Source organism: Notamacropus eugenii, chromosome 5, assembly GCF_028372415.1.
Source record: "Notamacropus eugenii isolate mMacEug1 chromosome 5, mMacEug1.pri_v2, whole genome shotgun sequence".
NCBI lineage: Eukaryota > Metazoa > Chordata > Mammalia > Diprotodontia > Macropodidae > Notamacropus > Notamacropus eugenii.
Window position 1 is genome coordinate 35,854,939 of NC_092876.1, and position 27,960 is coordinate 35,882,898.

At 44.7% G+C, this 27,960-nt stretch overlaps 1 protein-coding gene across 2 annotated transcripts in view; it reads right to left on the reverse strand.

The window, feature by feature from the left end:
* Window positions 1–18,275: 18,275 nt before the first annotated feature.
* CFAP74 (cilia and flagella associated protein 74) overlaps window positions 18,276–27,960 on the reverse strand; it is a 118,660-nt gene continuing 108,975 nt past the window's right edge. For both annotated transcript variants that reach the window (XM_072608567.1, XM_072608566.1), the window contains 6 exons: window positions 25,003–25,132; window positions 23,954–24,108; window positions 22,368–22,503; window positions 21,700–21,824; window positions 20,375–20,509; window positions 18,276–18,731 (listed from right to left, as the gene is read on the reverse strand). In XM_072608567.1, the coding sequence (XP_072464668.1) occupies window positions 18,609–18,731; window positions 20,375–20,509; window positions 21,700–21,824; window positions 22,368–22,503; window positions 23,954–24,108; window positions 25,003–25,132 (804 nt within the window). In that variant the 3' untranslated portion in view covers window positions 18,276–18,608. The remainder of the gene's footprint in view (window positions 18,732–20,374; window positions 20,510–21,699; window positions 21,825–22,367; window positions 22,504–23,953; window positions 24,109–25,002; window positions 25,133–27,960) is intronic.

A 27,960-nucleotide genomic window follows, 5' to 3' on the forward strand; every position in this document is an offset into this window, starting at 1 on the left:
GTGATCCTGTCTGTGGTTCCTCAGCAATAGTATTCTTTCTTTCTGGATGCTTGCAGTTTTTTGTTTTTTTTTTTACCTAGAAGTTCTGGATTTTGGTTTTGATTTTCTTGGAGGTTTTCATTTGACAATTTCCTTCAGAAGGTGACTTATGGAGTCTTTCTTTTTCCATAAGAGCACTGGGCAATTTTCTTTTAAGATTTCTTTGAATATGATGTCTAGTGTCCTGTTTTGGACAGGTAGTCCAGTGATTCTTGAATTTTTTCTCCTAGGTCAGTTTTTTGCTGTGAGATACCTTAAATTTTCTTCTGTTTTCTCAGTCTTTTTACTTTGTTTTATCATTTCTCGTTGTCTCATGAAATAATTGCTTTCTATTTAGTTATTTCTAATGTTTAGGGAGTTCATTGTTTGGGCAAACATCTTGTTCAAATTGTTAATTGCCTTTCCAATTCTTTCTTCCATAGCTCTCTTTTCCATTTTTTCCTCTAGTGCTTTCATTTCACTGATAATTTTTGCATATTTTATTTCATTAAATGTTTCCCAATGACATCAAATTTTTTTAAACATTCATTTTTTTAAAATGTTGAGTTTCAAATTCTCTCCTTCTCTCTCTTGCCTCTTCCCCACCTCTTGAGAAGGCAAACAATATGATATTGATTATACATGTGGTCATGCAAAGATATTTCCATATTAATCATGTTGCAAAAGAAAATACACAAAATACCCTAATAAAAATACAGAAAAAATTTAAAAGTATGCTTAAATCTTCACTCAGAGTTCATCAGTTCTCTCTTTGAAGGTGGTTAGAATTTTTCATCATGAGTCCTTTGGAATTGTCTTGGATTGCAGTAACTAAGACTTTCATAGTTAATCATCCTTACGATGTTGCTGTTACTGTGTATAATGTTATCCTGGTTCTGCTCACTTCACTTTGCATCAGTTCATTTAAGACTTCCCAAATTTTCTGAAACCATGCTGCTCATCATTTCTTATAGCACAATAGTAATTCCACCACATTTGTATACCATATCTTGTTCAGTCATTCCACAATTGATGGGCATTCCTCAGTTTCCAATTCTTTGCCATGACAAAAAGAGTTGCTATAAATAGATAAAAATATTTTTAACTCTGTGTGTTTTTTTTAAACTCTTGCTTCATCTTTTCCAGGAATTTCAGTTGAATTTGTGCCAACCTTGTGTTTTTGTTCGAGACTTTGCTTAGAGATCACTCATTTCTTCTAGGTTTGTGTTTTAAGCATCCTTATCATCATAATACCTCTTTATAGTGGGATTCTTTTTTTTTTGTTTTCTCATTCTTTCATCTTAGTTTCTGACTTTGGATCTGATATCAGGGGCAGACTTTGTGCACTTCTGTTGGGAAGGTGTCGCTTATTCCTGTTACTGCTTTCTTGGGATATTTGAGTCTTGTGTTATTCCAGGATCTCAGGGACATCTCAGGCTGGGGACCTGCAAGCTTTCAGTCCTTTCAGAATGGTCTGATCCAGGGCAAAGTCTGATTGCTATTCCGTGGTCTGAGCTTTGTCAATTCCTGACCTGGGTTTGGGTCTGAGCAACATTAGACCGCTTCTGAACTCTGCCACTATTAACCAGCTAGAAATCTCTACTGGTTGCTGCTGGTTTCTGAATCAGCTCTTTTCTCTGTATGCTGCCCAGGACCTCCCTTTCTAGGAACACCACCCTCAGGCTTAGGTCCTTTAGTCAGCCCACTTTGGATCTGTAACCTGGAACTGGGTAGGAAGCAGCAAAGCTGCCATTCACCCCCTATCTCCATTAAGGCACCTGGTATGAACTGCTAGATCTGTATCTCAAACAGATCACAAAAAGGGGAAAAGGACCCACATGTACAAAAATATTTATAGCAGCTCTTTTTGTGGTGGCAAAGAATCAGAAATTGAGGAATGCCTATGAATTATGGAATGGCTGAACAAACTGTGTGGTATACGATTCTGGTGGAATACTATTGTGCTATAAGAAATGATGAGCAGCTTGACTTCAGAAAACTTGGGAAGTCTTAACTGAACTGATGCAGAGTGAAATGAGCAGAACCAGGAGAACACTGTACATGGTAACAATATTGTGGGATGATCAACTATGATTATCTTAGCTCTTCTCAGTGATACAACGATCCAAGACAATTCCAAAAGACTCATGATAAAAAATTCCATCCACATCCAGGAAAAGAACTGATGGAGTCTGAATGCAGATCGAAGCAGACTATTTTCACTTTATTGTTAGTTAATTTTTTCCTTTTGTTCTGTTTTTTCTTTCATGACATGAGTAAAATGGAAATATGTTTTATGTGATTGCATATATATGTATGTGCACATATGTGTGTATATATGCATATGCATGTATGTGTGTATAAAACTCATTTCAAATTGTTTACCATCTTAGGGAGAGGGAGAGAAGGAAGGGATAGAGAAATTTTGGAACTCAGAATTCTGTAAAAAAAAATCAATGTTAAAAATTATCTTTGCTTGCAATTGGAAAAAATGAAGTACTATTTTAAAACAAGATGCCTCGTATGGAACTGGAGGTATCTCAATATGGGTCTCTGGATGTGGGTTTGGATCCAGTTCCTTTCCTTGTTCTATCCATAACCTCTTGCTGCTCACTGGAGTACTTCTGATCAGATTCCACCCCTGGAATTTATAGACTTATCTCCTCAGAGTGACCCAGGCTGGAAAAATGACTCATTGGGACTTTATCTTGACTTTTCCCATCTCAACTTGGTCTCTGGTACATTTTCTAGATCTGTCTGGAGGAATATTTTTTCCTCTGTGGTACAGAAGGGGACATAGCTATGTTGCTTCCTTCTACTCAACCATTTTGGTCCCCATTTGGTATATCTTTTCAATATTCAAGACTACTCTACCTCCACTTTTACCTATCCTATTTCTTTTAAAAAAGGTATATCTTTCTAGAGTCCTATTTCTTTCATAGATCTCATCAAACCAAGTGTCATTGAAGCCTCTGATGTTGGAGCTCTGTCCATACACGAGGTTCTACCATGCACCTTATTATCTACACTTGAGAATTTGTATATGATGCAATGAATGCCTATTACTGACTTCTTCCTCAGCCTTTTCTCTTATAAACTTCTAACATTATTCTTCCCCTATTGTAACCATTTTATGTGGTACCTATATCTGCATATATGTATAAACTGTAAAATTGTATAAATATATCTACTCATATATGTGTATATATGCATGCACATATAAACTTGAATAGTTATATCAAGAATTTGATACTCTACCTGTCCACTGATCTAATATATATATTTGCTGTTCATTCCTATCAGTCGTGTCCCTGACCCCATTTGGGTTTTTTTGGCAGAGCTACTTGGAGTAGTTTGCCATTTCCTCCTCCAACTCATTTTGTAGAGGAGAAAACTGAGGCGAACAGGGTGAAGTGACTTGCCCAGGGTCACATAGCTGGTAAGAGTCTAAGACAAGATTTGAACTCAGGTCTTTTTGACTCCAGGCCCAGAGCTCTATCCACTGTGCCACCTAACTGCCCTAATATAAATATAGTTATCTACATCTATATTCGGTTGTCTAGCTACATAATATATATGCACGAATATTTATAATACATATATGAGTGTTTATATATAAATGATAGTGTGTTTGTAAGTGTATATGCATTTTTATAAACATGTGTGTATATGGATATACATGTATGTGTATGTATGTGTGCCTAGATATACTCTATATATTTATATATGGATGTAGATGAATAATTTCTCCTTCCCCTTTATCATTTTAAAGCCCTTTTGATTAGATTCACAAGACTCCAGACAAGTACATTCTTATCAGGCCTGGCTTTGATGCACTGTGCCCCTGGCCAAGATTCTCTATTTGAAGCCGTGGCAAAAAAAGTCAATGCCAAAGCCCCTCATCAGACTCTCTCTTCTCAGTCTGCTCTGTCTCCTCATGTCCTCCTTTTCCTTCTGAATCCTGTGCTTTCAAAGAGTCGCAGGACTGAAAACCTCCCCTGTTCCCCTCCAGCCTCCATCCTTTTGAGCAGTACTTTCTAGGTTTCTCCTGGCAGCATTATTTCCCACAGGTGAATCACCAGGGTGGAGCAGTCACTTGTTTTGACAAGTCTTAGGAGGTTCAGATATCTTGGATACATACCCCAGGAAGTTATCAGGCCAATAAGCAGCCCCCACCCTTTTTATGGTAATAGCACCAAAGAGCACTGGTTCTGGGCTCGAGAGGACCTGTATTCATATCTTAACCCCTTCTTTGACAGATAGAGAAACTGAGGTCCAGAGAGAAGGGTCAGTTAAAGGTCACACAGATAGCAGTGCCTAAGGCAAGATTTGGACCTGGCATATAAACATGCAAGATCACACCTGTTATGTTACACACATATACACTTGTACATACATACATATATATATGTATGTAACATGTATGAGCTAGCCCTATTTTCTCAGGGACAGGTCTTCTACATTACCCCTCAGAGTTCCAGTGCTCTGAAATGTTTGCAGGGTGTTGCTTTCCTATCTCACCAAATGTATTCTCCCCATTCTTAGGGGGCCAGGGTCAGCTAGGTGGCACAGTGCTCTGGGCTTAGAGACAGGAAGACCTGAGTTCAAATCTGGACTCAAGACACTTACTAGCTCTGTGACTTTGAGCAAGTCACTTCACCTTATTTGCCTCAGTTATCTCATCTGTAAAGTGAGCTGGAGAAGGAAATGGCAGACCATCCCAGTATTGGTCAAGAAAACCCCAAATCAATCAGGAGGAGTCAGACAGGACTGAACAACAATCAGCACCCTAGTTTAATCTATCCACTTCACATCCAATGGCTTCTACAGAAGGATATTTATTTCAAAGATATAGGGAGAACAAACATTAAACATTTTCTCTAACAACTGAGTCATGATGGCTGCTCCTTCCCCCACGTATCACCCCAGTTCCTACAAAACGCCCAGACCCACCAACTCCATGTGCAAAGGTGACACTGCTGCCGGCTTTTGCTGGGCTGGAGTACTGAAGGTCACTCCGGGGAGTTTGCTCCTTGCTTTTCAGGCCACTGATGCTCTCCTTAATGCCTGGAAAACCCAGCCTGGATAGTGACTTTTGGCCTTTGAAACTCCCAAGGTCAGGGACTCCACTCCCTAAACCTAGCATGGAAAAAAAAACAAATGAAAAAAAAGATCAAGGACCTATGCCTGTTTCTCAGGGGCTACAAGGATTTAGAGGGACAAAGGAGGCCCTAAGGTCCTCTCTCTTACTGTATGGTTTTATCAGATACCATGAGTGAAGGTGGCATCTTATTATCACAAGTGTGAATACAGCAAAGAGGTGATTGAATTCCTTCTGAAAATGCCTCAAATGCCAGCTGTTTAACTAATGGAAAAAGACTGCTCCCTGCCCTGTGAGAGGCCAACCTTTAGTAGTTACAGAACATGATCTAGTCATCATGATCTCCCAGAAGCAGCTCCTCCATATGGAGATTCCATCTTGATGGGATCTGCACACATGCCAGATACTCTCTACATATACACACAATCACGCACATGTGTGTACATACACACATATATTCACACACATACATGCATAACACATATATGTGTTATGCATGTATATACACATACAGGTATCCACATTCACACACATGCAACTTGATAGGATCTGCACATGTGCCAGATGCTTTCTACATACATACATTCATATGTGTATATATACACACATGCACTTATGTATTATGTGTATGTGTGTATATATATATATATATATATATACACACACACACACACACACACACACACACACACATACAGGTATCCACATCCACAGCCATGCATCTTGATAGTATCTTTACACATGCCAGATACATGCAATACAAATTCATGTATGTGCACACATGTACACATGATATACACATGCATACACATATACACACATAAATATATATTTATATATGCAAATGTATATTTATATGTGCCACACAACATCTTGATAGGATCTAGATACCACATAATGCATACATATGTATACATGAATGTCTATACATACATGTACGTATGTAGTTTATAACAGAGGCACGTATGTGCAAAGAGTGCATTAATGTGCTCAAGTCACACACATTCCCCTTGTTGAGAGGCTGAGAAACCTCCTTCCAGGAGAGCTATGAAGATGGCTAATGGATATTCCTGGAAGTGACTTAAGCAGGTGTAGACAGCTAGTTTTGGTCTGCTGATGGGGGAGAAGAAGAAGCCAGAGTCAGCAGTATCTTCAAAACGTCCCAGACCAGCCTCAGTTTGGTATCTTTTAACCACCTTCTCTTTGGCTATAGATCTTTTGGACTTTTGATGGAATCCAGTGAGAGTTAATGCCAGACTGGGGAGAAAAGGAGAGGCCTTGGGCCCTCCCCACTGAGGCCAGCATAGGACCTTGTGGGTATAGCCCTAGGGTTTGTTTTTGCTTGCCTCCTTCAGTGTTGTTCTTTTGTTTTGGGCAAAGGGAAAGTTGGGCCTTGGCATCTGGACTTAGGTAACCACTTCAGCATTGATGCTCAGAGGAGCAAAGTTTGACCTTCAGCAGTGACCTTCAGGATCCAGCCTGGACAGGCTAAGACAAGCAAGGACTGTTTTGGAAGTCATGTAGTATCTGGACATGGATGGCATGGGGCCAATGTTATGTAGGAACTGGGGTAAGAGTGAATCTACTCACTCCAGAGACAGAGATATCTTGGGATATAGAGATAGGTCAGAGTGTGTCCCTGAAGTGTGAGAGGGGAGTAAATGATCGTGTTCTTTGTTATTGCTCTACCTTTGAAGGAAATATCCCCTTGTAAAAGTTAATGGTTATTAAATGATTAAATGGAAGAGGGGCGCTGGTCAACATGCCTTTGTAAAAACTTTTTGTTGTTGTTCATTCATATCCAACTCTTTTCTGTGACCCCATTTGGGTTTTCTTGGCAAACATACTGGAGTGGTGTGCCATTTTCTTCTCCAGCTCATTTTACAGATGAGGAAACTGAGGCCAACAGGGTAAAGTGACTTGCCCAGGGCCACACAGCTGGTAAATGTCCGAGGCTGTATTTGAACTCATAAGGATGTCTTTCTGACTCCATGCTCAGTGCTCTATCCACTGAACCACCTAGCTGCCCCTTTGTAAAAGCTAATTAGTGTTAAATGATTAAATGGCAGTGGGGTGCTAGTCAATCATTTTCACTTAACAGTCAAAAAGGGACCCAAGCCAATGGCATTAGAGAAGAGACATGTCAACTTCCTCAGAGTCCCTTTGGAAACTTGAAGGGGGATCTGCACAGTTTGTCTTCCAGAGAGTGAGCCAGTGGTGCAGTGGATAGAGCACTGGGCTTGGAATTAGGAGGATGTGAGTTCAAATCTGGCTTCAGACGCTTAGTAGCTGTGTGACCCTAGGCATGTCACTTCACCCTGCTGGCCTCAGTTTCCTTATCTGTAAAATGGGCTCGAGAAGGAAATGGCAAACCATCCAGTATCTGCCATGAAAACCCCAAATGGGGCTGTAAAGAGTTGGAAATGACTGCAACAGCTCTTACACAGTTATTTACTTGTTATCTTCTCTATTAGAGTATGAGCTGCTTGAAACCCAGGGCTGTTTTTGCCTTTCTTTGTGTCTCTGGCACTTAGGACAGGGTGCCTGGTACATAGTAGGCGTTTGGTAATTTGTTTGTTGCTTGACTGATAAGCATATCTTTCAGAATTTCTAATAAGTGCTTTTAGGATCCTGAGGTGAGTCAGCTCCTTACTCTTGATATCAGAAAGATTTGATGCGAGTTGCCAGGATCACAGAATTACTCAATCTCCAAGTTGGGAGGGGGAGGGGAACTTCAGAGCTCTCTGAAGCATCCTGAAAAAGAGTCCCTCTCCTCCATCCCCCCACAAGGTCCCCCATCTAGCCTCTGCCTAAACACCTCCAGGCATGGAGAGTGCCTACCACCTCCTGAAAGAGCCCGAGCCACTCAGAGATAACTCCGATTGTTATGGAATTTTTCCCCAAATCAAATGACCTCTGGGGTCAAATGGAAAAAAACGTGACAGTCTTTAACTACTCCAAGATAGAGATCTGCTGTGGCTTCTCTGATCTTGTCTTGTCCTCTCCTGCCTTTATACATTTACTCAGGTCCTAGCATACCATGCCCCCTCCTTCCAAGTATTCCTTGCATCTCCTCTCCTCCTGTTGCAATTCTCTTCCTTTGAGGTCCAGCTTAGATGGATCTCGACCATTCGATTTGACCCAAAGCAACTCAATTCACCAAGCATCGCCTTAATATCTACTTTGTGAAAAGAGCGAAGTCTATCTAAGTTGGTAACTGCACAATGTTGCCATCACTGTGTACAATGTGTGATGACCAACTTTGGTAGACTTAGCTCTTCTCATCAATGCAACAATCTAAGACAATTCCAAAAGACTCATGATGGAAAATGCCATCCACATCCAGAGAAAGAACTATGGAGTGTAAATGCTGATCGAAGCAGACTGTTTTCTCCTTTTTTGGTTTTTTTCTTTCTTGTGGTTTTTCCATTTTGTTCTGTTTCTTCTTTCACAACATAATTAATGTGGCAATATGTTCAATATGATTGTACGTGTATAGCCCAGATGGAAGAAAAAAAGTTGGAACTCAATCTTATAAAAATCTTATACAAAATCTTATAAAAGTGAATGTTGAAAAAATAATTAAAACTATATATATATATACTAAAAAAAAAAAAAGAGTAAAACACGCGTAGGGGGAATAAACCTATTATGTGCCAGGCACTCCAAGATGTCAGGGGGAGTAAGACAGAAAAAAAGTGAGCCCCTGCTCTCAGGGAGCTTATGTTCAGTCTAAAAGACAATATGAATGAGAGTATGAAGCCCAATAATCTGAGGTCAGACAAATTATGAATATCTCTAGGGACCATCCATGTCAGAGGTGACACCAGAGTTTGACTGTGGAAAGATGCTTGAAATTCTAAAGCAGTTACTTTGGAGAGAACTTTGAGTCTGGAATCAGAAAGACCTTGCTTCAAATTCAGTTTCGGATTATGTGACCCTAGCCAAGTCACTTAACTGCTGTCTACCTCAGTTTCCTCAACTGTAAAATGGGAATGATAATAGTACCTCCCTCCCAGGGTTTTTGTTGAGGCTCAAATGAGATACTATTTATCAAAAGTGCTTAACATAGTGTCTGGCACATAGCAGACATGAGGAAGAAGTGCATTATAGTCACAGGCACAGAGATGGATCATGGAATGCTGAGTTTGAGGGAACAGCTAGCTGCTAGTTTAGTTGGAATGGAAGAGAATGATATGGCATTTTTAGAAACATAGGGAGCAAGCAGACTTTGGAGAGCTTTAAATAACAGGGTGGGGAGTTTTCATTTTATTATTTCATTTTACATTTGATGCCAGAGGCACTAGGGAACCAGGGAAGGTTTTTGAGCAGGGGAGTGACATTGTCTGACTTGTGTTTTAGGAATATCAGTTTGACTACAGAATTGGAGAGGGGAGAGATTAGAGAGACTGGGAGCAAGGATATCTGTTAGGAGACTACTGGGATAGTTCAAGGGAGAGATGAGGAGGGTCTGAGTTATTGTAGGAGCTGGAGAGTAGAGATAAAGGGTATGGATGAGAGGGATAGTGGTGGGAAAATTGACAAGACTGGCCCCTCATTAGACAGAGAAGGTAAGGGAGAAAGAAGAATCCGGGATGACCCCCATCTGGAAATGTGACATGGTATCTGTCACAAAAGCAGGAAAGGTAGGGAAGAGAGGTCTGAACTGAGGAAGTGATCACACTTCATCTATTTTGAGTTTGAGATGTCAAGGGAGCTTCCAACTGGAGATATCCAGTCAGTAATTGTTGCCTGGATGTGAGGTGTAGATTTAGATCATAGATTTAGACCTGGAAGAGTTCAAGCTCCTCATTTTACAGATGATGAAATCAAAGCTCAGACAGTTAAAGTGACTTACCCACATGTACACTGCTAGTGGGAACTTTGACTCCAAATTCAGCAATCTTTCTACTTTAAGAGGCTACTTCTCTATAGGTTGTATGAGTTCAGGTTGTTGCTGTTGTTAAGTTGTGGTTGACTCTTTGTGACCCCTTTTGGGGTTTTCTTGGCAGAGATACTGGAGTGGTATGCCATTTTCTTCTCCAGTTTGTTTTACAGATGAGGAAACTGAGGCAAACATGGTGAAGTGACTTGCTCAGGTTCATGCAGCCAGTAAGTATTTGAGGCTGGATTTGAACTCAGCTCTTCCTGACTCTAGACCTAGAGCTCTATAGACTGTGCCACCTAACTGCCCCTAGATTGTACATACTCAGCTGTATTCATTTTTATTTAAGTATTTTCAGGGATTATGCATTACTGGAAAGTCATTTGGAGGGACATTAGAAGTTTGTATTCCTTCCCCTCCTCCTGCTTTTCTCCTCCTTTCCCTATTTCCCTTTTCCTTCCCCTTCTTCCTTCATGGGGAAAAGCATCCAGAGATTGCTGTGTTATCTCAAGATGCCAAGTCAGTCAGTCAACAGGGCTTAATCTGTGCTGGGCACTGTGCCAACCAAGTCTTTTGGTGCTAAGCATGTTTGTCCCTGGTCCAGTGGCCACTGTGTAGGCTCAATATTGGAAGGATCTTAGCTCTGGAATAAGAGACCTCAGGGGTCAGCTTAGTCCAACCCCTTCATTTGACAAAGGAGGAAACTGAGGTCTGTAAAGTTCTTGTTCAAGATCACAAAGTTAGTGATAGAACTGGAATCTGAACTCAGATCCATCAAATGCACCTCCCAATATACCACATTATTTCTATGAGAAATACTCCAGCCAGGACACATGTGTCTTTGAGTGACCAAAACCTAAGCTAGTCTCTGGGATGGTCCTATAACATACCTAGGCACTGAGAAAGGAGCTGGGGGCTAAGGAGAGATTGAGGAGGTAAAATTTAGAGGGAATGATACATGGGGCAAGCTCCCAAAGGCATTAGATCAAGGACCTAAGAAGAGGATGTAGTTTGTGTAGCTTTGGCAAGGAGAAAGGCACCTAGGAGCCTGGAACAGAGGAATTGAGAACGGGAGGCAATTGAAATGGGGTTGATCAAGTCAACAAACATTTATGAAGCACCTAGTATGAGCCATGCATTGGTAAGTGCCGGAGATGAAAAGAAATGAAAAAACAGTCCCTGCTCTGGAGGAACTGACAGTCCTAATGGGCGTGTGTGCGTGTGTGTGTGTGTGTGTGTGTGTGTGTATGTGTGTGTGTGTGTATGTGTACAGAGTCATAAGATCATAGACCCAGAGCAGGAAGGGACGTTAGAGGTCATTGAGTTCAGTGAGATTGACAGGGAGGAAAACAGGTCAAGACATTCAGGAGAGTCAATTACTATCTGAAAACGCTACAAATTTTTGTTGAGTCATTTCAGTCATGTTCATCTCTTTATGACCCCATTTGGGGTATTCTTGGCAAAGATCCTGGAGTGGTTTGCCAGTACCTTCTCTAGTTCATTTCTGAGAAAATTGATTTGAGGGTGACTTTCCCTTCCATCCCCTCATTTTATAGATGGGAAACTGAAGCTGACAGGGTTAAGTGACTTTCCCAGGAACACACAGCTAATAAGAGTCTGAGGCAGGATTTGAACTCAGGTCTTCCTGATTCATGACTTTGAGATCTATCCCCTTTACCACCTAGCTACAAATCAGGGCTTGGTTTACTGTTGTTCTGATTGTCAAGACTTTAAGAAAGTGATGGAGAAAATGTTAATAGTGCAGATTAAACTTAAAAGTGTTTCCTATACTTCTGGTCCAACCCCCTCCCTCTTTTTACAGATGAAGAAACTGGGTCTGAGAAGCAATTTGCCCAGGGTCATACAGTTTGTATATGCCTGAGGCAAAATGTGAACCAGATCTGAGCTTTTTAAGTCCAGTGCTTTCTCCCCAAGGCTGTGCTTCCTGCTAATCAAGGAAAAATCCAAGGATCACCCTACAGCAGTGAGAGCCCAGTTGAGGTGAGAGAATATAAACTTGTGGTGGACAAAGTTTCCAATTTCGTGTTGGAAAGTCAATGACTATGTGCCTTTCTTGGAGCAGTATCCAGCAGCATGCAAATGAGATCAGAGGACAGGGGGTCTGACTGTTAATAGGAGGAAAAGAAGAGTGAACTCACCAGAGAAGATAGTGCGTTGCTGAATTGATCAACACAGGGTCAAGCCTGTGAATGGAGCAAAGTGAGGTCAAAGTCAAGGTGACTGACTGGTGGAATGGTGGGAAGGATAAACAGGGTGAGACAGAGAGACAGAGAAAAATTTCAAAATTCAAAATCCTGGCTGTAGAATAACAGCTCTACTTGATGCTGAGATGTTAGAGGTCCTTTGGGTTTGACTATAACACTCCCCTACTCAAGAGAATTCAGTGACTCCCTAGTACCCCTAGGATAAAAAACAATTTTTTCATATTGGCATTTGAAGTCTTTCATGATCTGACTCCAGGATACTTTTCCAGCCTTGTTCCACAACACTCCCCTTCCTGGACCGTGTTTCATCCAAACTGACCCACTTGCAGTTCCTTGAAATTGTTCCATCTCTGCTCAGATTTCCCCCAAGTACTTTGTCTCTCTCTGGTCCCATTCTATCACACAACTACTTTGTGAGCAAATCCTGTCTTCCTTTCCACTCCTCTGATTCTAAGGGCCTAGAAATTTCTCCTCTTTCTATCCCTAGGGCCTTGCACACAAAACAAACCTCAATTAACATTTGTTGGTAGCAGAAACCTTAGTTCAGAAGTCTCCTTCACCCAAGGAGTTAGCAGATGGCTGAAGAACGGACAGAAATCATCAGTGGATTCTGAGTCCAGGACCACTGAGGGCTGAGACGACCTGGGAAAAGATAGTCTTTAGGTAAAGGGGCCTGTGCATTGCTGAAGCTGCCTTCACTTTCACAAAGTACTTTTCTCAAAACAACCCCACGAGGGTGGAAGTATAGCATTAGCATGCCCATTTACCTGATAAGAAAACTGAGACGCAGAAGAATAAAGGGAAAGGTCTAAAGTCAAGCAGTGAGTGTCAAAGTCAGGATTCGAACCCATCCATGCCAGACTCTAAATCCATCGTTCTGAAGTTTCATGAAGGCAGGAATTCTGTCTTACATCCTTTCAAAATCTCCCACAAAATGTCTAATGTCTCCCACTTAGTAAAGTGTTGTTGAATTGAATTAAGGGACCAGGAAGGTTCTTAGACCCAGTTCTGGGTTAGGCTGAGTCTTCCCCCACCTCAAAGTCTTACCCAGTCCTCTGCCAAAGCTAGATCTTTGGGGAAATTTGGGGAAATGTTTTGCTAGGGAGAAGACAGGCAGGGGTCTACTGCAGCCTGCTCTAACCCAAGAGCTGATTGTTAAATTTTCAGGGTGGGCATTTACACTTCAGGAAATAGGCAAGCCACAAATCAGGACTTGATTTATTGTTTGGTTGATTTTCCAGGTTTAAGAAAGTGAGGGAGAAAATGTTAGTATCGCAGATTAAACCTAAAAGTGTATCCTGTGTATACTGCTCCCCTCATCTGAGAGAACTGGTTGTTAAATATTTACCATCATACCACTGCAGATAGGGATATCCTCCCCTGCTGGCACCAGTCAGACCCCTCTTTATCTCAGAGGATCATAGATTTAGTGTTGAAAGGGATCTTCAAAGCCACTTGGTGCAAACCCCTCCCCCTATTTTACTGACGAGGAAACTGAGGCTCAGGCAAGTTAAGACCAGGTTCACATAGCTAGGATTATGGGATCATAAATTTAGAGATGAAAGGGACCTTAGAGGCGGTCAAGTGCACCCTCTTCTCATTTTACAGAAGAGGAAACAGTTTCAGAGAGGCTAAGAGAATTACCCAAGGTCACAAAAGCAGGATCAACTCAACAGATCTTCAGTAAAGGTACTTATTGTGTGTGTATGTGTGCGTGTGTGTGTGTGTGTGTGTGCGTGTGCCAGGCTGTTGATACCAGGCAAGGCTCTACCTGGGCACATGTCAAAGCTGCATTCTGGTTTGTACTTCCCCTCCCACTGTCATCTGTCATGGGTAGGGCAAAGGGAGGGGCCCTGGGAGTGGGTTGCCCCTGGGCACACAGTTGTACGTCTGTAGTGTGAGCTGTGTAAATAGAACCCTGGACAGAATACCCATTCATGAGACCTCAGCACCTGAGGAAGTTTCCCCCCAGAGGGCAGTTACTGTCAGGTTCAGGTTGCACCCTGAGTCCAGAGGGGGAGGGAGAGGGGCTGGTCCAGGGGGGTGGGGAAAGCCCAGGAAAGCCTGTGCCAGGGGAGAATTAGGAGCTGCTGGAGCCTTCGAAGGCCTTCAGTTCTCCTTTGGGCGGGGAGGGGATGCCAGGGCCGTTAATGACAATGACCATTTTTTCCAGGCATGGTGTGACTGGATGAACAGAACCCTGGATCTCAGCTCTGGGCCCCGATGTGACCTTGGGTATGACTCCTCTGGATCTCAGCTTTCTCATCTGTAAATGAGGGAGGTTGGATCTAATGAGCTCTATTGACCTTTCAGCTCAGAATCCTAGGGATAATCAAAGTGGGTGACTTGCCCAAAGTCACTTAGCCGGGCTCAAGCACAGCTCTAAATTTGGTGTTCATCACATGCTACATGGGCGCTGGTAACTGGAGGACCCTCACTTCCTCCTCAAAACCCAACATCTCTGCTTTACAGGGTAGCTAATAAGGCCTTTTCACATCAATGGATCTTCACAAAAGCCCTGCGAGGGAGGCAGGGCAAGGAGTTGCTCCATCTTTTAGATGGGGAGACTGAGACAGACAGAGAAAGTTTTAGAGATGGAGGGGACCCTACAGATTGGCTAGTCTAGAGCCAACACTTTGAACCAGTTCTTTCAAATTGGTTTGCCCAAGATCACAGATAGTAGCAGAGCAAAGATTTGAACTTGGGTTCTCTGATGCCAAATGCAGTGTCTGTTTGGGGTAGGGGAAGAGGACCCTGAGGCAGAGGAATGTCTCTACTTACCTGGACTGAGTTTCCATCCTAATCATAGCTGACCCCGTGGCCCAAGCAGAAGTGGAAGGGGAGGGACAAGAGGATTCTCTGGCTGTTTTTTGATCTTGATTTTGTCACAGCAAAACCCTGAGCAAGGGATTATAAATTCATCTCCTTCAGGATCAATATCAAGGTCAAAGGTCTCAGTTAATCATGCAGAAGTCAAGGGGAATGGATGGGAAGGGGGGTTTGGAGCACTATGTAAAAGCCCTCATAACCCTGGGATGGGGTGACCAGGAGGCCTGTTCTTTGAGGCTGAAGATTGTTCATACTGATAGGGTGATGGGACCTGAACCCCTAAAAGGAAAAGACTATGTCTTTGAAAGCTACCCAGTCCCTGAATTTTCCCATACATTTCAAGTAGCCCAGGTTCCATCACCCCATCAATACAATGTCAAAACTGGAAGGGAATATTGGCCGCCATCTTTGTGTGTTGCTTCCCCAAGTGGGAAAACTCCTTGACCTTAGAGGCTCTTTTGTTGGTTTCTCCACCGTGGCACACAGTAAGCATTTAATAAATGTTTTCCCATTCCATTCCATAGGCTCATAACTTTAGTGATAAAAGGGACCTTAGTGTCCACATCCTCCAAACCCCTTTTTTTATAGATGAGGAAACTGAGGTTCAGGAAAAAGTGACTTGTCCAGGGTCAGTCAGGTACAACTTCACCATTTTAGAGCTCACTGGCAAAATCCTCATTTTACAGATGGGGAAACTGAGGCCCAGAGAAAGGGGTGACTTGTCCGTTGTTATTTTTACAGCCAGGGTACAAAGGGAAGGCACCCATCACTCTCAAGTCAGAGCACTTTTCACTGGCACATTTTGCTTCCAAGGATGAGGGGCAAGCTAGCTCATCCCTTTCTGCCTCTGGTGGATAGAAGGTGTCTCCCAATGGGAGTGTGCATTCTACAGAGTGGAATGACCCTCCCTTGTGTCCAACAAAGCCCGTTCCTTCCTTCGTGGGTTCACTGAATTCCCAGTGCCTGGTACCTCAGTGGCCACTCACCACTAGCCTCAGGTCAGCGCAGTGGGACTCGTGAAGGGGAGCCAGGACCAGTTAGGGCTACGTGATCCGGTCCTGTACGACCCCATCCAACAAGTCAGTGTCCTAGGTAAGGACTCGAAAATGAGGCTGCCCTGACCTCAGGGAGATAAATCTAATAACTGGACAGCGTGGAGCTTCTGGACCCTAGAGGATCCCGGTATCATTTAAAAGGACAAAGGAACGTGTCCAAGTCCCTGGGAACAGCTGCAGGCGCTGGGCGGATGGCAGGGGGAAGGGGGGGAGCTGGGAGAGGCTCACATTCCAAGCCTATCTAGCTGGAGGACTTTTCCTACCCAGTGGAAAATTAAACAGTTGCACAGCCAGGTATCAGTCCGGTGACGATGCGCAGGAACCTGGAGATAAGTGTTTGTGTGCTTTTCCCTGGGTTGGGCCCTAGCTGTAGGTAATCTGATCTCCCTTTGCTCCGAGGTGGGGCTAGAACCCAGTCCAGGCAGCCCAGCCCAGTGAAGCTGCAGCCCTGGGGTGTGGCAGGAGGAGGCTGGGAGGGGGCGGGATGGCTGTTTGGGGTGGGGCTTCTGTTGGAGAGAGTTGTCAGGCACGACGCGAGTTCGCCTTGGTCACAGTAAGCCTGTTATCGCTGGATGCTTCTTGAACCTGTCCAGAGTAGTCTCCGTTCATTAGAATGTTCGCTCCTTGAGGGCAGGGATCCTGTCGTGGCTGATTCTGTATGCCCATAATAATAGCTGGCATTTACATGTAATTTTGTTATTGGCAAAGCATTTTACAAGTATTACCTCAGTGGATCCTTACATCCACCCCAGGAGGTAGGTGCTATTATCCCCATTTTATGGATAGAAAAACTGAGATTGGGAGAGTCATTTAGTGCTTAGTAGGTGCTGAATATTTACCATTGGATTGGCAGTGTCTCACACAGGAGCTGAGGTAGGATTGGAATTCAGGACTTCCTGACTCCAATTCCAGCTCTCTCCAACTAGCTGCCTTTACTGGTAAGTCAATGAACTAACATTTATTAGGGACCCTACTATCTATCAGTGAGGTGGCACAGTGGATAGAGCGCTCCAACCTAGAGTCAGGAAGATTCCTCTTTCTGAGTTCAAGTCTGGCCTTACACACTGTGTGACCCTGGGCAAGTCACTTAATGCTGTTTGCCTCAGTTTCCTTATCTGTAAAATGAGTGGGAGAAAGAAATGGCATACCACTCTGGTACCTGCCAAGAAAACCCCAAGTGAGGTCATGAGGACTTGGACCCGAGTGAACAGCAGAAAATATAGAAGAGATAAAGCAAGGAATCTACTGGACCATTTGGGAGGCCTCTCAGAGGAAAGGCACCAAGATAGAGGAGGAGGGAGAAAATTCCAGGCCTGGAGGCCAGCCAGAAAAAAGCCAGGTTCAGGAGAAGAACAAGTGGCTAGGCTGTGGAGAGCTTTCCAAGTCAGAGCATTTTTGATTTGGTGCTGGGGGTGATTGGGAGCCGTTGCAGTTTCTTGAGTAGAGGTGTATGTGACCCAGTCAGACTTGTGTTTATTTTGACAGCTGAGTGCAGGTTGGGTTTGAGTGCTTATTTAAATGCTTGCTGCTTGTTTAATTAAGCCTGAGTTCTCATCTCTCAATTTTCCCTCCTTGTTCAGTCACTTTTCAGTCATATCTGGCTCTTTGGGATTTTCTTGGCAAAGATACTGAAGTAGTTGTCCATTTTCTTCTCAAGTTCATTTTACAGATGAGAAAACTGAGGCAAACAGGGTGAAGTGACTTGCCCACTAGTATCTGAGACTGAATTCAGGTCTTTCTGACTTCAGATACAGCAGTGACCTAGTGCCCCATTTCTCCTTTAACATCCTGTCTAATCAGTCATGCTTAGCTTAGGGGCTGGAGAGGTAGGTCCCGTTGGGGTTTTAGACCCTGTTTCCCTGTTCTCTGGGTGCGTGCTTCTATGGAGCTACTGCGGTTCCCAGTGGGTACAGTTGGTCTTCCTGGTCTATCGAGAGGGCAGCTCTGGGGTTTCCCTGAGGCTGCCTCTTTTGGAAAGATGGGCAATGGTTGGGGCAGTTCAGGAGGGGTCTGCTCAGTGGACATCATCCATTCACCCTACCAAGCCCAAACTTCCAGAAAGCCTGTCAGAAAGTCAGATACCATCTCAACATCTTGGTGCCTGGGCACTCCCTCCCCTTGATGCTTTCCAAAGCTCCAGTACAGAAGGACATGTTGAGTCGTCAGAGTATATGTGGCCATTTTATTATTATTTTTAACAGAGGCTCTGATCTCAGGGCAAAAGCCCCTGAGGGAAAGTAATGGTGGGGCTGGAGAGAACTGCTTTTTCTGGACCACAGCTCCTGATCTGGGGACGATGTTCTATTGTTGGCATCGAAGGCTACATTTGTCACCAGAGCTAATTACAGGAGGAATCTCAGTAGTGATTAAGTCTACCAAGGGCAGGTCCAGTGTTCCTCCAGGCTCACTCCTGGCTGAGGAAGGGTCCTTATCCATTGCCAATGGACGCCAATGACCTTTGTGGGGGAATCATCAGGGCATCTGCACCTACATTCCTATTTGAGTGAGTCGCCCAGAATCCACTCTGATACCACATGGGCAATGAAGACGAGCCTGTAGATCTCCTTCACATCTCCCCGGAGCATCAGGAAGGTGGTGACCACCAGTGGCTGATCAGGCTGCAACGAAGGCATTAACTAAGTTAAACAACTAAGTTTAGGCTTTGGCTCTGAGAGATGCAACAGCCTGGACTGGAGAGACCATAGAGCATTCTTTCAATAAGGGAGATCTTAGAATTTAGAATTTAGATTAGGGGTGGTAGTAGAACAGGACAGGAAGTGCCATGGAAGAAAACAGCTTCAGCCCTATACATAAGAAGAGCCAAATTCTAGGTGGTGGTGGTTGTTTCTGTTTAAACCTGTGTCCCTTCCCCTGTCCCCTACCCCTCCTTCTGTCCCTTCCCCAGTCCTCTTCTCCAAAGGGACTTGGGTTCTGCCATGTTGGAATCAGAATCTGGCCTCCATTTGTGCTGTGGGTTTCCATTTGGGGTATGAGAGCATCTCCAAAGCAGGACAAATCACCCTCAATCTTTAATTAGGTCCTCATGGACTGGCTGAGAGGATGTCTCCCCTGCTATGGGGTGTGCTCAGGTACCAGCAGTTTGACAAACAGAATTAGGAAGGCTAATCTGATGCCAGCACTGACCTTGCCCCACTCTGCCCCCTAAGCCTATCATCTATGTTTTGGGATTTATATGTTAATTTGGACACTTTATTAGCTGTAAGCGTCAGTTAACCTAACTTAACTTGAGCCCAGTTTCCTTATCTGAAAAATAGGGATTTAAAATTCTCGAATGATTGATCATCCTCATGGGGTAGCAGTGAGAAAAGTGTTTTCAGAACCTTAAAGCAGTAGAGGAATGTGAATTGTTTGCTGTAACATCCTCTTCCTCATCATAATTAGTTCTAGAGCTAAAAGGGACCTTGAAGGCCAATGATTCCAACCGTCTCATTTTACAGATTAGGAATCTGAGGCCCAGGTCACATAGGAGGTAAGTAGCGAAACTAGGACTTGGCCGGTCCTTTTCACACCATTACACTTCCTTGGGGATTTCCCTTTCAGCTGGTTCAGCCTGTACTGTGTGGTTATAGGATTTTTTTCTTGGCCTTATGCAATATAGTGAATTATTCTATTGCCTGAACCTGGGAGTCAGAGCAGGGCACTCTGGGTATAGACCAGATGCTCCGTAAACATGGCGTTTCACAACCAGAGTCCAGGCTGAGAGCCCCTGGCATCAGTTCTCTGTACAATGACCACCCTATTCGGCCTGACCTTCTGGATCTGTTACTTGGGTCCTTTGTGTCTAAAAGGGGAGCTGTGTTTTAATTCTGAACTGAGTTCAAATGGGACATAGGTTTAAAAAAAACCAACCAGGCAAGTCTGGCTTCTAGTAGGGAGAAAAAGGGGAGGGGGAGGAGAGGAGAAAGAAGTGAAGGGAGGAGAGGAGGGGAGGAAAAGAGAAAAGGGGGAGGAAAAAAGGGGAGGTGAATGGAGGACAGGAGGACAATGGGAGGAGAAGGGAGAGATGGGGAGGGGAGAGAAGAAAGAAGGTGAAAGGAGGAGAGAGGAAGGGGGGAGTGGGGAATGGAGGGAAAAGAAGTAGAAAAGAAAAGTGGAGGGGAGGGGAGGAGGGAAGGAAAGGAGAGGAGCTGCTCCTACTGGCTCATAGATAAATATAGAAAACCCTTCTGGGTACAACGCGCTCAGGAATGAAAGTAGCCCAGCCTTGGCAGCAGGTTAGACAAAGACTACAGCCACATACATCAAAGTCAGCCGTAGGCACCCAGGACACGTTGATGGTCTTGGTCTGGCCACGCTCCACGATGCCTCTGAAGGGCTCCACCGTGAAGCCTTTGTGCTGAAGGAGGTGGATGTTGTCCAGGTTGAATTCAATGCTCTGCGAAAGCAAGGGAAAGCTCCTGTGCCTAGGAAATGGCTTTGTCTCCCACTGTCTCCACCTCTCCTTCCCTCTTTTCCTCCTGCTCCATTCTCTCCTCTTTTTCTCTTCCCATCCTTGCTTCACTCATCCCAGGGGTAGATGCTTGCCCCTCATCCCCAGGGGAGCACTATGGCTCCTCCTGTGGTTCTGGGATGGGGGCTCAGACCCTGGACATAGGCATTTTTTCCTTGGAGGGTATGTGCAGTGTGTCTCACTTGGGCCCAAAAGTCAATGCAGCCCCCCGGAGCCCCACCCCCCATCTGTTCTCTGTAGCTCCTTCCTCTTCCCAGGCTTTTATGTTCAGGGGTTTCCATGGGTGCAACCAGCTTTGTTCAATCCGTAATTACTAAGCACCTGCATTGTATCTGGAGATATGAGATCAAAACCCATGACAGTCGCTGCCTTCTGAAGGCTTCTGTTCTACCAGAGTGAGACAGCAGGAAAACACAGGTACAGGGCAGGGAGTGAGGGCCAAACCAAGGGCTCCAGGAATGGAGGAGGGGAAGGGAGCATTGCCATGGGGGAGGGAGTGCTGACTTGGGAGGGAGCACTGACACAGAGGAGGGAGCACTGACATAGGGATGGGTTATCTGGGAAGGTCTCACAGAGGCTGTACCTGAGCTGAATGCAAGGAGAATGGGGCAGCGAGGCCCAGGGTGAGGACAGAAGTCCTGCTCTGGGATTGGGGGCACGTCCTTTCTTCTTCTTAAGGGATGAGGGACCAAGTGTGGAGCATCACAGCTGTGCTCTCCTGTGTGTGTGTGTGTGTGTGTGTGTGTGTGTGTGTGTGTGTGTGTGTGTGTGTGTGTGTGTGTAGGCCTCCTTTGTCCAAAGCCTGTGTGCAGTTTGGGGGAAAATCTGTAGAACAGGGGATCTTAATTGGGGTCTGTGAACCTGGATGGGGAAAAGGGGGCATCTGTATTTTCCCTCACCTAAAATGACGTCAATTATGAATATAGGCAACACAATCTGACAATGGGTCTGTGAGTATCACCAGACTGTTCTTGGGTATGGAGGATAGAATCCAGGACACCCCTGAATTTACTCGGTGGTAACTTGTCGCTTCATGAAATCTTGTACTTTCTGGAAAGGCCTGGTTGGGGAAGGTGACCCTGGGCTGCCATGGAGCTCTGGGGTGGGCACACTACCTTTTTCTGCGTAGGCTGGGAGGTTCGGATGCATCCTATTTGTAGTTCACGGGTGGCAGGGGTGGATGCAGAATCCATCTGGATATACTCAAGGGTCAGGATAATTGCCTTCATCTCTTCTGCATCTAGATGGGGATAGAATGGTCTGGTCACCTGAGCTCTCCTTAAACCAGGTGTATGGAGGGCTACCTTACTCCATGCCTACTGGAGAGGTGGGCTTGGGCAGTGAGGAAGGAGGATGGTTATAGCAGGGTCGACTGAGCAAGATTCTTTCCCCCAGCCCCTTTCTTCTCCCTAAATCAGAAGTCTGGGAAAGGGGCTGGGAAACCTTCCAAGGTTTGGCAGAGGGCAGGGAGCCAGAGAGAAGGAAACCTGAGGCCACCTTGGTGGTTTAGAAGTGTTTATCAGAGCACATTATTTCCTGCTACTGGCAGAGTGGGGGATGAGCTCTGGCAAAATGTGACCCTGAGCCCAAGGGCCTGGGGCAGGCTGGGCAGAAGTGGGAGCAGTATAGGGAGGGGGGAAGGACAGAGTCCAAAGGGTGCATCCTCCCTGGGTTTTCAGAGCCCAAAGGGCAGCCAGCCTTCCCTGAGCCTGGGCCTGGATTGGAGCAGAGATTCAGGCTGGGGCTCAATCACTGTCAACAGCTGCTCTGCTCCAGGGCTTACCTTCCCTTCGGTCGACCTCACTCACAGAATTGATAACAGCCAGGGACTCCACAGTCACATCCAGAGGGTCTCCTCCTTCCACAAACATCATGTGTTCTCTTGCAGCCCCTTTCAAGAGGATCTGATGGGAAATTCTCTGAGACAAGATTAAGGGCCGTGGATGGCCCCTGTCACTGGCGTGCCCCCAGCTTTCTCAACCATCCCACTCTCCTCACTCAAAGGGTTCATGGCTGTCAGTGAAAAGCTGCCCCAGCCCACATGAGCAGCACCTGGCAGGGCAGGGCAACTCCTCTGGGAGAGTTCCAGCCCTGGCCCATGGTGGGGAGCAGATATTCATGGACCATATTCTCCTGATGGGGCCTATGGAAAAGCAGTCTGGCCACTATGTGTGCCCCCAAAGAAAGTAGGGCCTGGGGGGGCAGTGCAGAGAATCAACAAGGAAACTCTCAGAGGCACCAGTGGGTAGTGGAGCAAAGGTAAACCAAGGGCAGTGGATCTAAGAGATGGGAAGAAGGGGGAGAGAAGGGGAACCAGGGACATAATACAAATGCAAAAGAGCAAAAGTCAGGGCAGAATTCAGGGTGCTGCTAGGAAAGAAGTTCCCCTCTTTTCCCACAGCATTCACAAAGGTCCAGAAGATGGCGCTGCTGCCCTGTGGTTTCTGGGGGTGGGTGCTAAGTGATGGGGCGTGTGCAGGGTCCCAAAATCCAGGTGAGGTTGTTTCCCTATTGGGGAAGGGGAAGAGGAGGAGGAAGGTCAAAAAAGGATGTTTGGGACCCTCCAGTCGTGCCTTTCCTTAGCCCCAGTCCCAGGGGTTGGAGTGTTTGCTTGGGTCCTTACTCTTGGTGGATGGGACCCTTTGGAGTCTAGGCAAACAGTTAGTCCAAGGGCCTGCTCCCAAGGGTCCACACTATTGCCAGCCCTTCTTTAACATTAGAGGTTTGCAAAGCACATGAATATGAAATCTCATTTGGTTCTCATGGCAGCCCTGTAAAGTAGGGACTATGTAAGCCCCATTTTACAGCTGAGGAAGTTGAGACTGAGAGAATGACTAACCTGAAGGCACCTGAAATAGCATTCAAGCTCAACTCTTCGTGCCCCCACCTAAAGTGCTCTGTCTGTGGCACTAATTAGTTGCAATTAACCACATGATCTGACTGACCCAGTGACCAAGTGACCAAGTCACCAACCCAGTAAGCAAAGAAAAAGCCCCTATGGAGGAGCCTGCTTTACTACCCATGTGAGTGAGGAGGAAGCCCACGAATACTGCTTTACTTTGGCACATTGTTTCCACTTTCTTAGCTGCCTGTGAGCCAGGTATGATGATTGTCATCACACCAGGCAAGACTGAACAGTGCCAGCTGGGTGCCAGAGCCTCAGATGCTCAACCTCAAGCAGGCCCTGGTGCCCTGGCTAATTGAGTTTAAACCAACAAGACTGAGGCCAAATGTTTGGCTCTCTATCTTTCCCCTCCCCTCCCTGGGTAAGTCGGGGCCAGTGGGGCCAGTAGGGGACACCGACCCTTGCTGTACTAGAGAAGCCATTAAGGAAATAAGAGCTGCCGCTGAGGCTGCTGGGCATTGTACCTTATTGAACAGTACCACCTGCATCCTGTCAGAAAAGTATAGGCTCTCATGGTCCGGACTGAAGGTCAGGGTGAAGTCCTGAGTCTTCCCTGGCTCGATGACTCCATCTACTGGGGAGATGCTGAACACACTGTGGCCGTTGTAGTTCTGGGTGCCTGCAGAGACAGGGACAGGGACAGGGGGATCACATCACAGCGCCCACACGAAAATCTGCTCAGAGGGAATGCCATTTTTCCTTTCTTCTTCGATATCATGATTGGTTTCCCCCCTGAAACTTGCATCTTGGGATTTCTGCTCGCAGTTTATCAACCATGATGGCTAGGTCCATTTGTGACCTATTTCCAGTTCCACGGAAGAACATGATTGGAGAGTCTACTTTTGTTCTCAGGGAATCCAATGGATTGATTCATCTCTCATCACAATAAAACTGTAATAGGGAGAAGCAATTCCCGCCCAGCTTTAAACTTTACATCTCATAGGATTTTACCTTTAGAAATAGAGGAGTCCTTGGAGGGCATCCAGTCCAATCCCTTTTCATTTTTCAGAGGGAGCAGCTGAATCCTAGAGAGCTCACGTGTTTCACCCAAGATCTTGCAGGTAGCAAGTGGTAGATTTGAACCAAGATCCCCTAGATGGTAACTAACTCTAGGGCTCTCTCCACTAGACTAGACTAGACTTAGATTACACTAGGTAGACTACACTATACTAGAAGAGACTAGACTAGATTAGAATAGGCTGTCTCAGAACAAAGATGGAAGGAGCCCTAGAAATCAGGTAGTCCAACCCTTTTCTTTCCCAAAGAAGAAACAATCGCCAAAAGGGAATGGATTTGCCTAAGATTATATGTCCCATCAGGATCTGGACTAGGACTCAGATTTGCTGACTCTCCCTAATCTAGGGCTCATTTCCACCCCATTCCTACCCTCGTTGCCTTCCCAGGCAGGATTTCCAAATTGGTCCAAACTTTTCCTTTCTGGAAGCAACAGGTTCTTAAAGAGATGGGGTATGGGGGTGGTGCTTCTGGAGGTATTGCTTGAATCAATATTTACCAATGATCGTGGTCCTTCTTTCTGAGTTATTGACAAAACCCGGCATCTGCAGCTGTTCCTTATTTCTCATCAGGGAGAGGCTCTCCAGAAAGATGGCATATTTGATTGGGAGTGTCGAGCTGTTATGAAGCTTCAAGAAAGCAGAAATTAGACTAAATTCCTCCATGTGCTTGGGTCACACAGCAAGACAGAAGCCCCCAGGAAAGTCATCCATCATCTCTAAATGACTCTCAGGGCAGAAGGAACTACTGAGAGAATCCCTCTTCCTCTGGCTGGTCCCATGGAGAAGCAGGAGACTGGGGGGGGGGGGTGCGGGGGGGCGGGGTGCGATGTCTAGGTGACATTTGTGAATGATTAAAACATTCTGAGGGTTTTATTTTTTTTTTAGCAGAGTAAAGCTGCTGTGCCAGTTATATCTGATGCCATGCATTCTTGGATAGACTATCATCTAAAAATATTTCAGTCTTATTACTTTTCCCACCATCTGGATTCTCCTTCCCTTCCATCAAAGCAACTATATATCTACAGATCGAAAATCTAGCTGGGCCAGTTCCATGCTGCAAGGTCATGTTTATGCTAGAAAATAAAATACTTCAGCCTAAAACACTGGGCTAGAGCTCTCTCTGGGAGGACCACTGCCAGCATTGTTCATTTAAACACTGAGTGAGCACGAAATGTGTGTATAACATACCTACCTTTGGGGTGCTTACAGGCTAATAGAGGGGACACATTTATATGCATGAAACAGTTCATAAGTTTCACACAGTTACTGCATCTCCTCCTTCCTTGGTGATCTCATCTGCTCTTACTATTTCTATACAGATGACTCCCAAACTCTATGAATGTATATATGTATGATGTATGTATGAATCTCTATCTCTAACCTTTCTATCCATCTCTCTCTCCATCTCTATCTGCTTATCTTCTTATCTATCTATCCATCCATTCATCTACCCAGCCATTCACCTACCCCTATCGTCCACCTATCCCTATATCTATATATCTATCTCAATATTCATCCATCCACCCATCCACGTATCCATCTATTTATCTACCCATCTATCCGTCTGTCTGTCTGTCTGTCTATCTATCTATCTATCTATCTATCTATCTATCTATCTATCTATCTATCTATCTGTCTGTCTGTCTGTCTGTCTGTCTGTCTGTCTGTCTATCTGTCTGTCTAACTGTCTGTCTGTCTATTCATCCATCCATCTATCTACCTACCTATGTATCTATTTATCCTGAACTCTAGTCCTGAATCTCCAATGAGATTTACCATTAAAAATGTCAGCATTGCAAACCCAACCCATCCAAAGTGGGAATTCATCATTTTCCATATACTTGACCCTTCTCCAAGCCTCTCTTTTCCTGTTGCAGGCACCAAGTGTACAACAATCAGCCTTGACTCTCCCTTCCTTCATATATCTAGTTGCCAGTTGTCATATTCTGCTGATACCATCTCCACAAGTCACAAACCCCTTCTCTTCTCTTCCCTGACATGACTACCATCCTAATCCAGAACCTTCTAAGTCCTTGCCTGGACTATTGGAATAGACTCCTAACTGATTTCTGTTTCTAGTCAATTCCCATGACATTTCTTCCTTATGTTGTTCTTTAGACATTTTTTCAGTTGTTTCTGACTTTTCATGACCCCATTTGAGGTTTTCATGATAGAGATACTGGAGCAGTTTGCTATTTCCTTCTCCAACTTATTTTACAGATGAGGAAACAGACAAATAAGGTTAAATGTCTTGCCCAGGGTCACACAGCTAGGAAATGTCTGAGGCCAGATTTAATTGAAGTCAGGAAGATGAGTTTTTCTGACTCCAGGCCTGGCACTCTGTGCACTATGGTACCACCTAGTTATCCCATACAGTTGCCAAAATAATTTGTTTAAGGTATGTGTCTGACCATGTCACTCCCAATCTCAAAAATCTTCAATGGCTCCTGATTTCCCCTTGGATGCAGTGTAAATCAAACTAGCACTGAAGGCACGACCCAACCTGGCTCTGCCCTTTTTTTCCCCTTTCCCAGTCTGTCCATGTTCAATACTCCTATATTCCAGCCAAATTGACTGACCTGTTAATTCCTGAATTTGAAATTCCATCTCCTGGTTCTGTGTATTCATTCAAGCTTCCTTTTATCTTGTGAACTCCTGCCCTCTCCTCTCCTTTGCCTGTGAGAATCTTTAGCTTTCTTTGAAGCTCTGCTCAGGGACAATCCTCTAAGGAAAGTCTTCTTGGATCTTCCAGTTACTAATGGTCTTTCTTTGTTTAAATTACCTTGAGTTGTGCATATGTATATGTACATATGTGTGTGTGTGTGTGTGTGTGTGTGTCGTGTGCATGTCTTTCCCTCTTGAGGCCATGGACTTTCCTTTTTGTGTTTAGATATTCAAATACTCAGTGACCTGAATTGTTTGTTGAATTGAATTGCTTGTTTTATGGATCACCAAGTACCAAAATTAAAGGGCACTAAAATAAAAGATGTAGAGAAGGAATAAATTTGCTTTCCCTCCCCACTCCCCACTATGAAAAAAGCAATATGGTGGAACCCACCATTTGGATGAGCTGGGAGTGATCAGCTACCTCTCCCTTCTGATAAGATAGAAGACTACCAGCCCTTAGCATCCATTCTGCCATGACCTCCTCCAGACCCACAAAGACTGTGATCTGACCTGGCTATGCACCTTAAGGACCTCTGGGCCCAGCCAGCCACCCTGGTTCTGAACATTAGGCCTTCTGTGCCCGGTCATGCTGACTGTCCTGAGGGCCATCTCTCCTCTATGTATTGTCTTCTCCAATTAGATTGGAAACTCATGGAAAGTAAGAATAATTTGTTTTTTCTTCTATTTGTATTGTATGTATTAGCAAATACAAACTTAAAAGAAAGCTTAATAAATACTTTTCATTTGTTTATCAGAGAAGGCTTCCTGGCAGAGGTGAGACAGCTAGA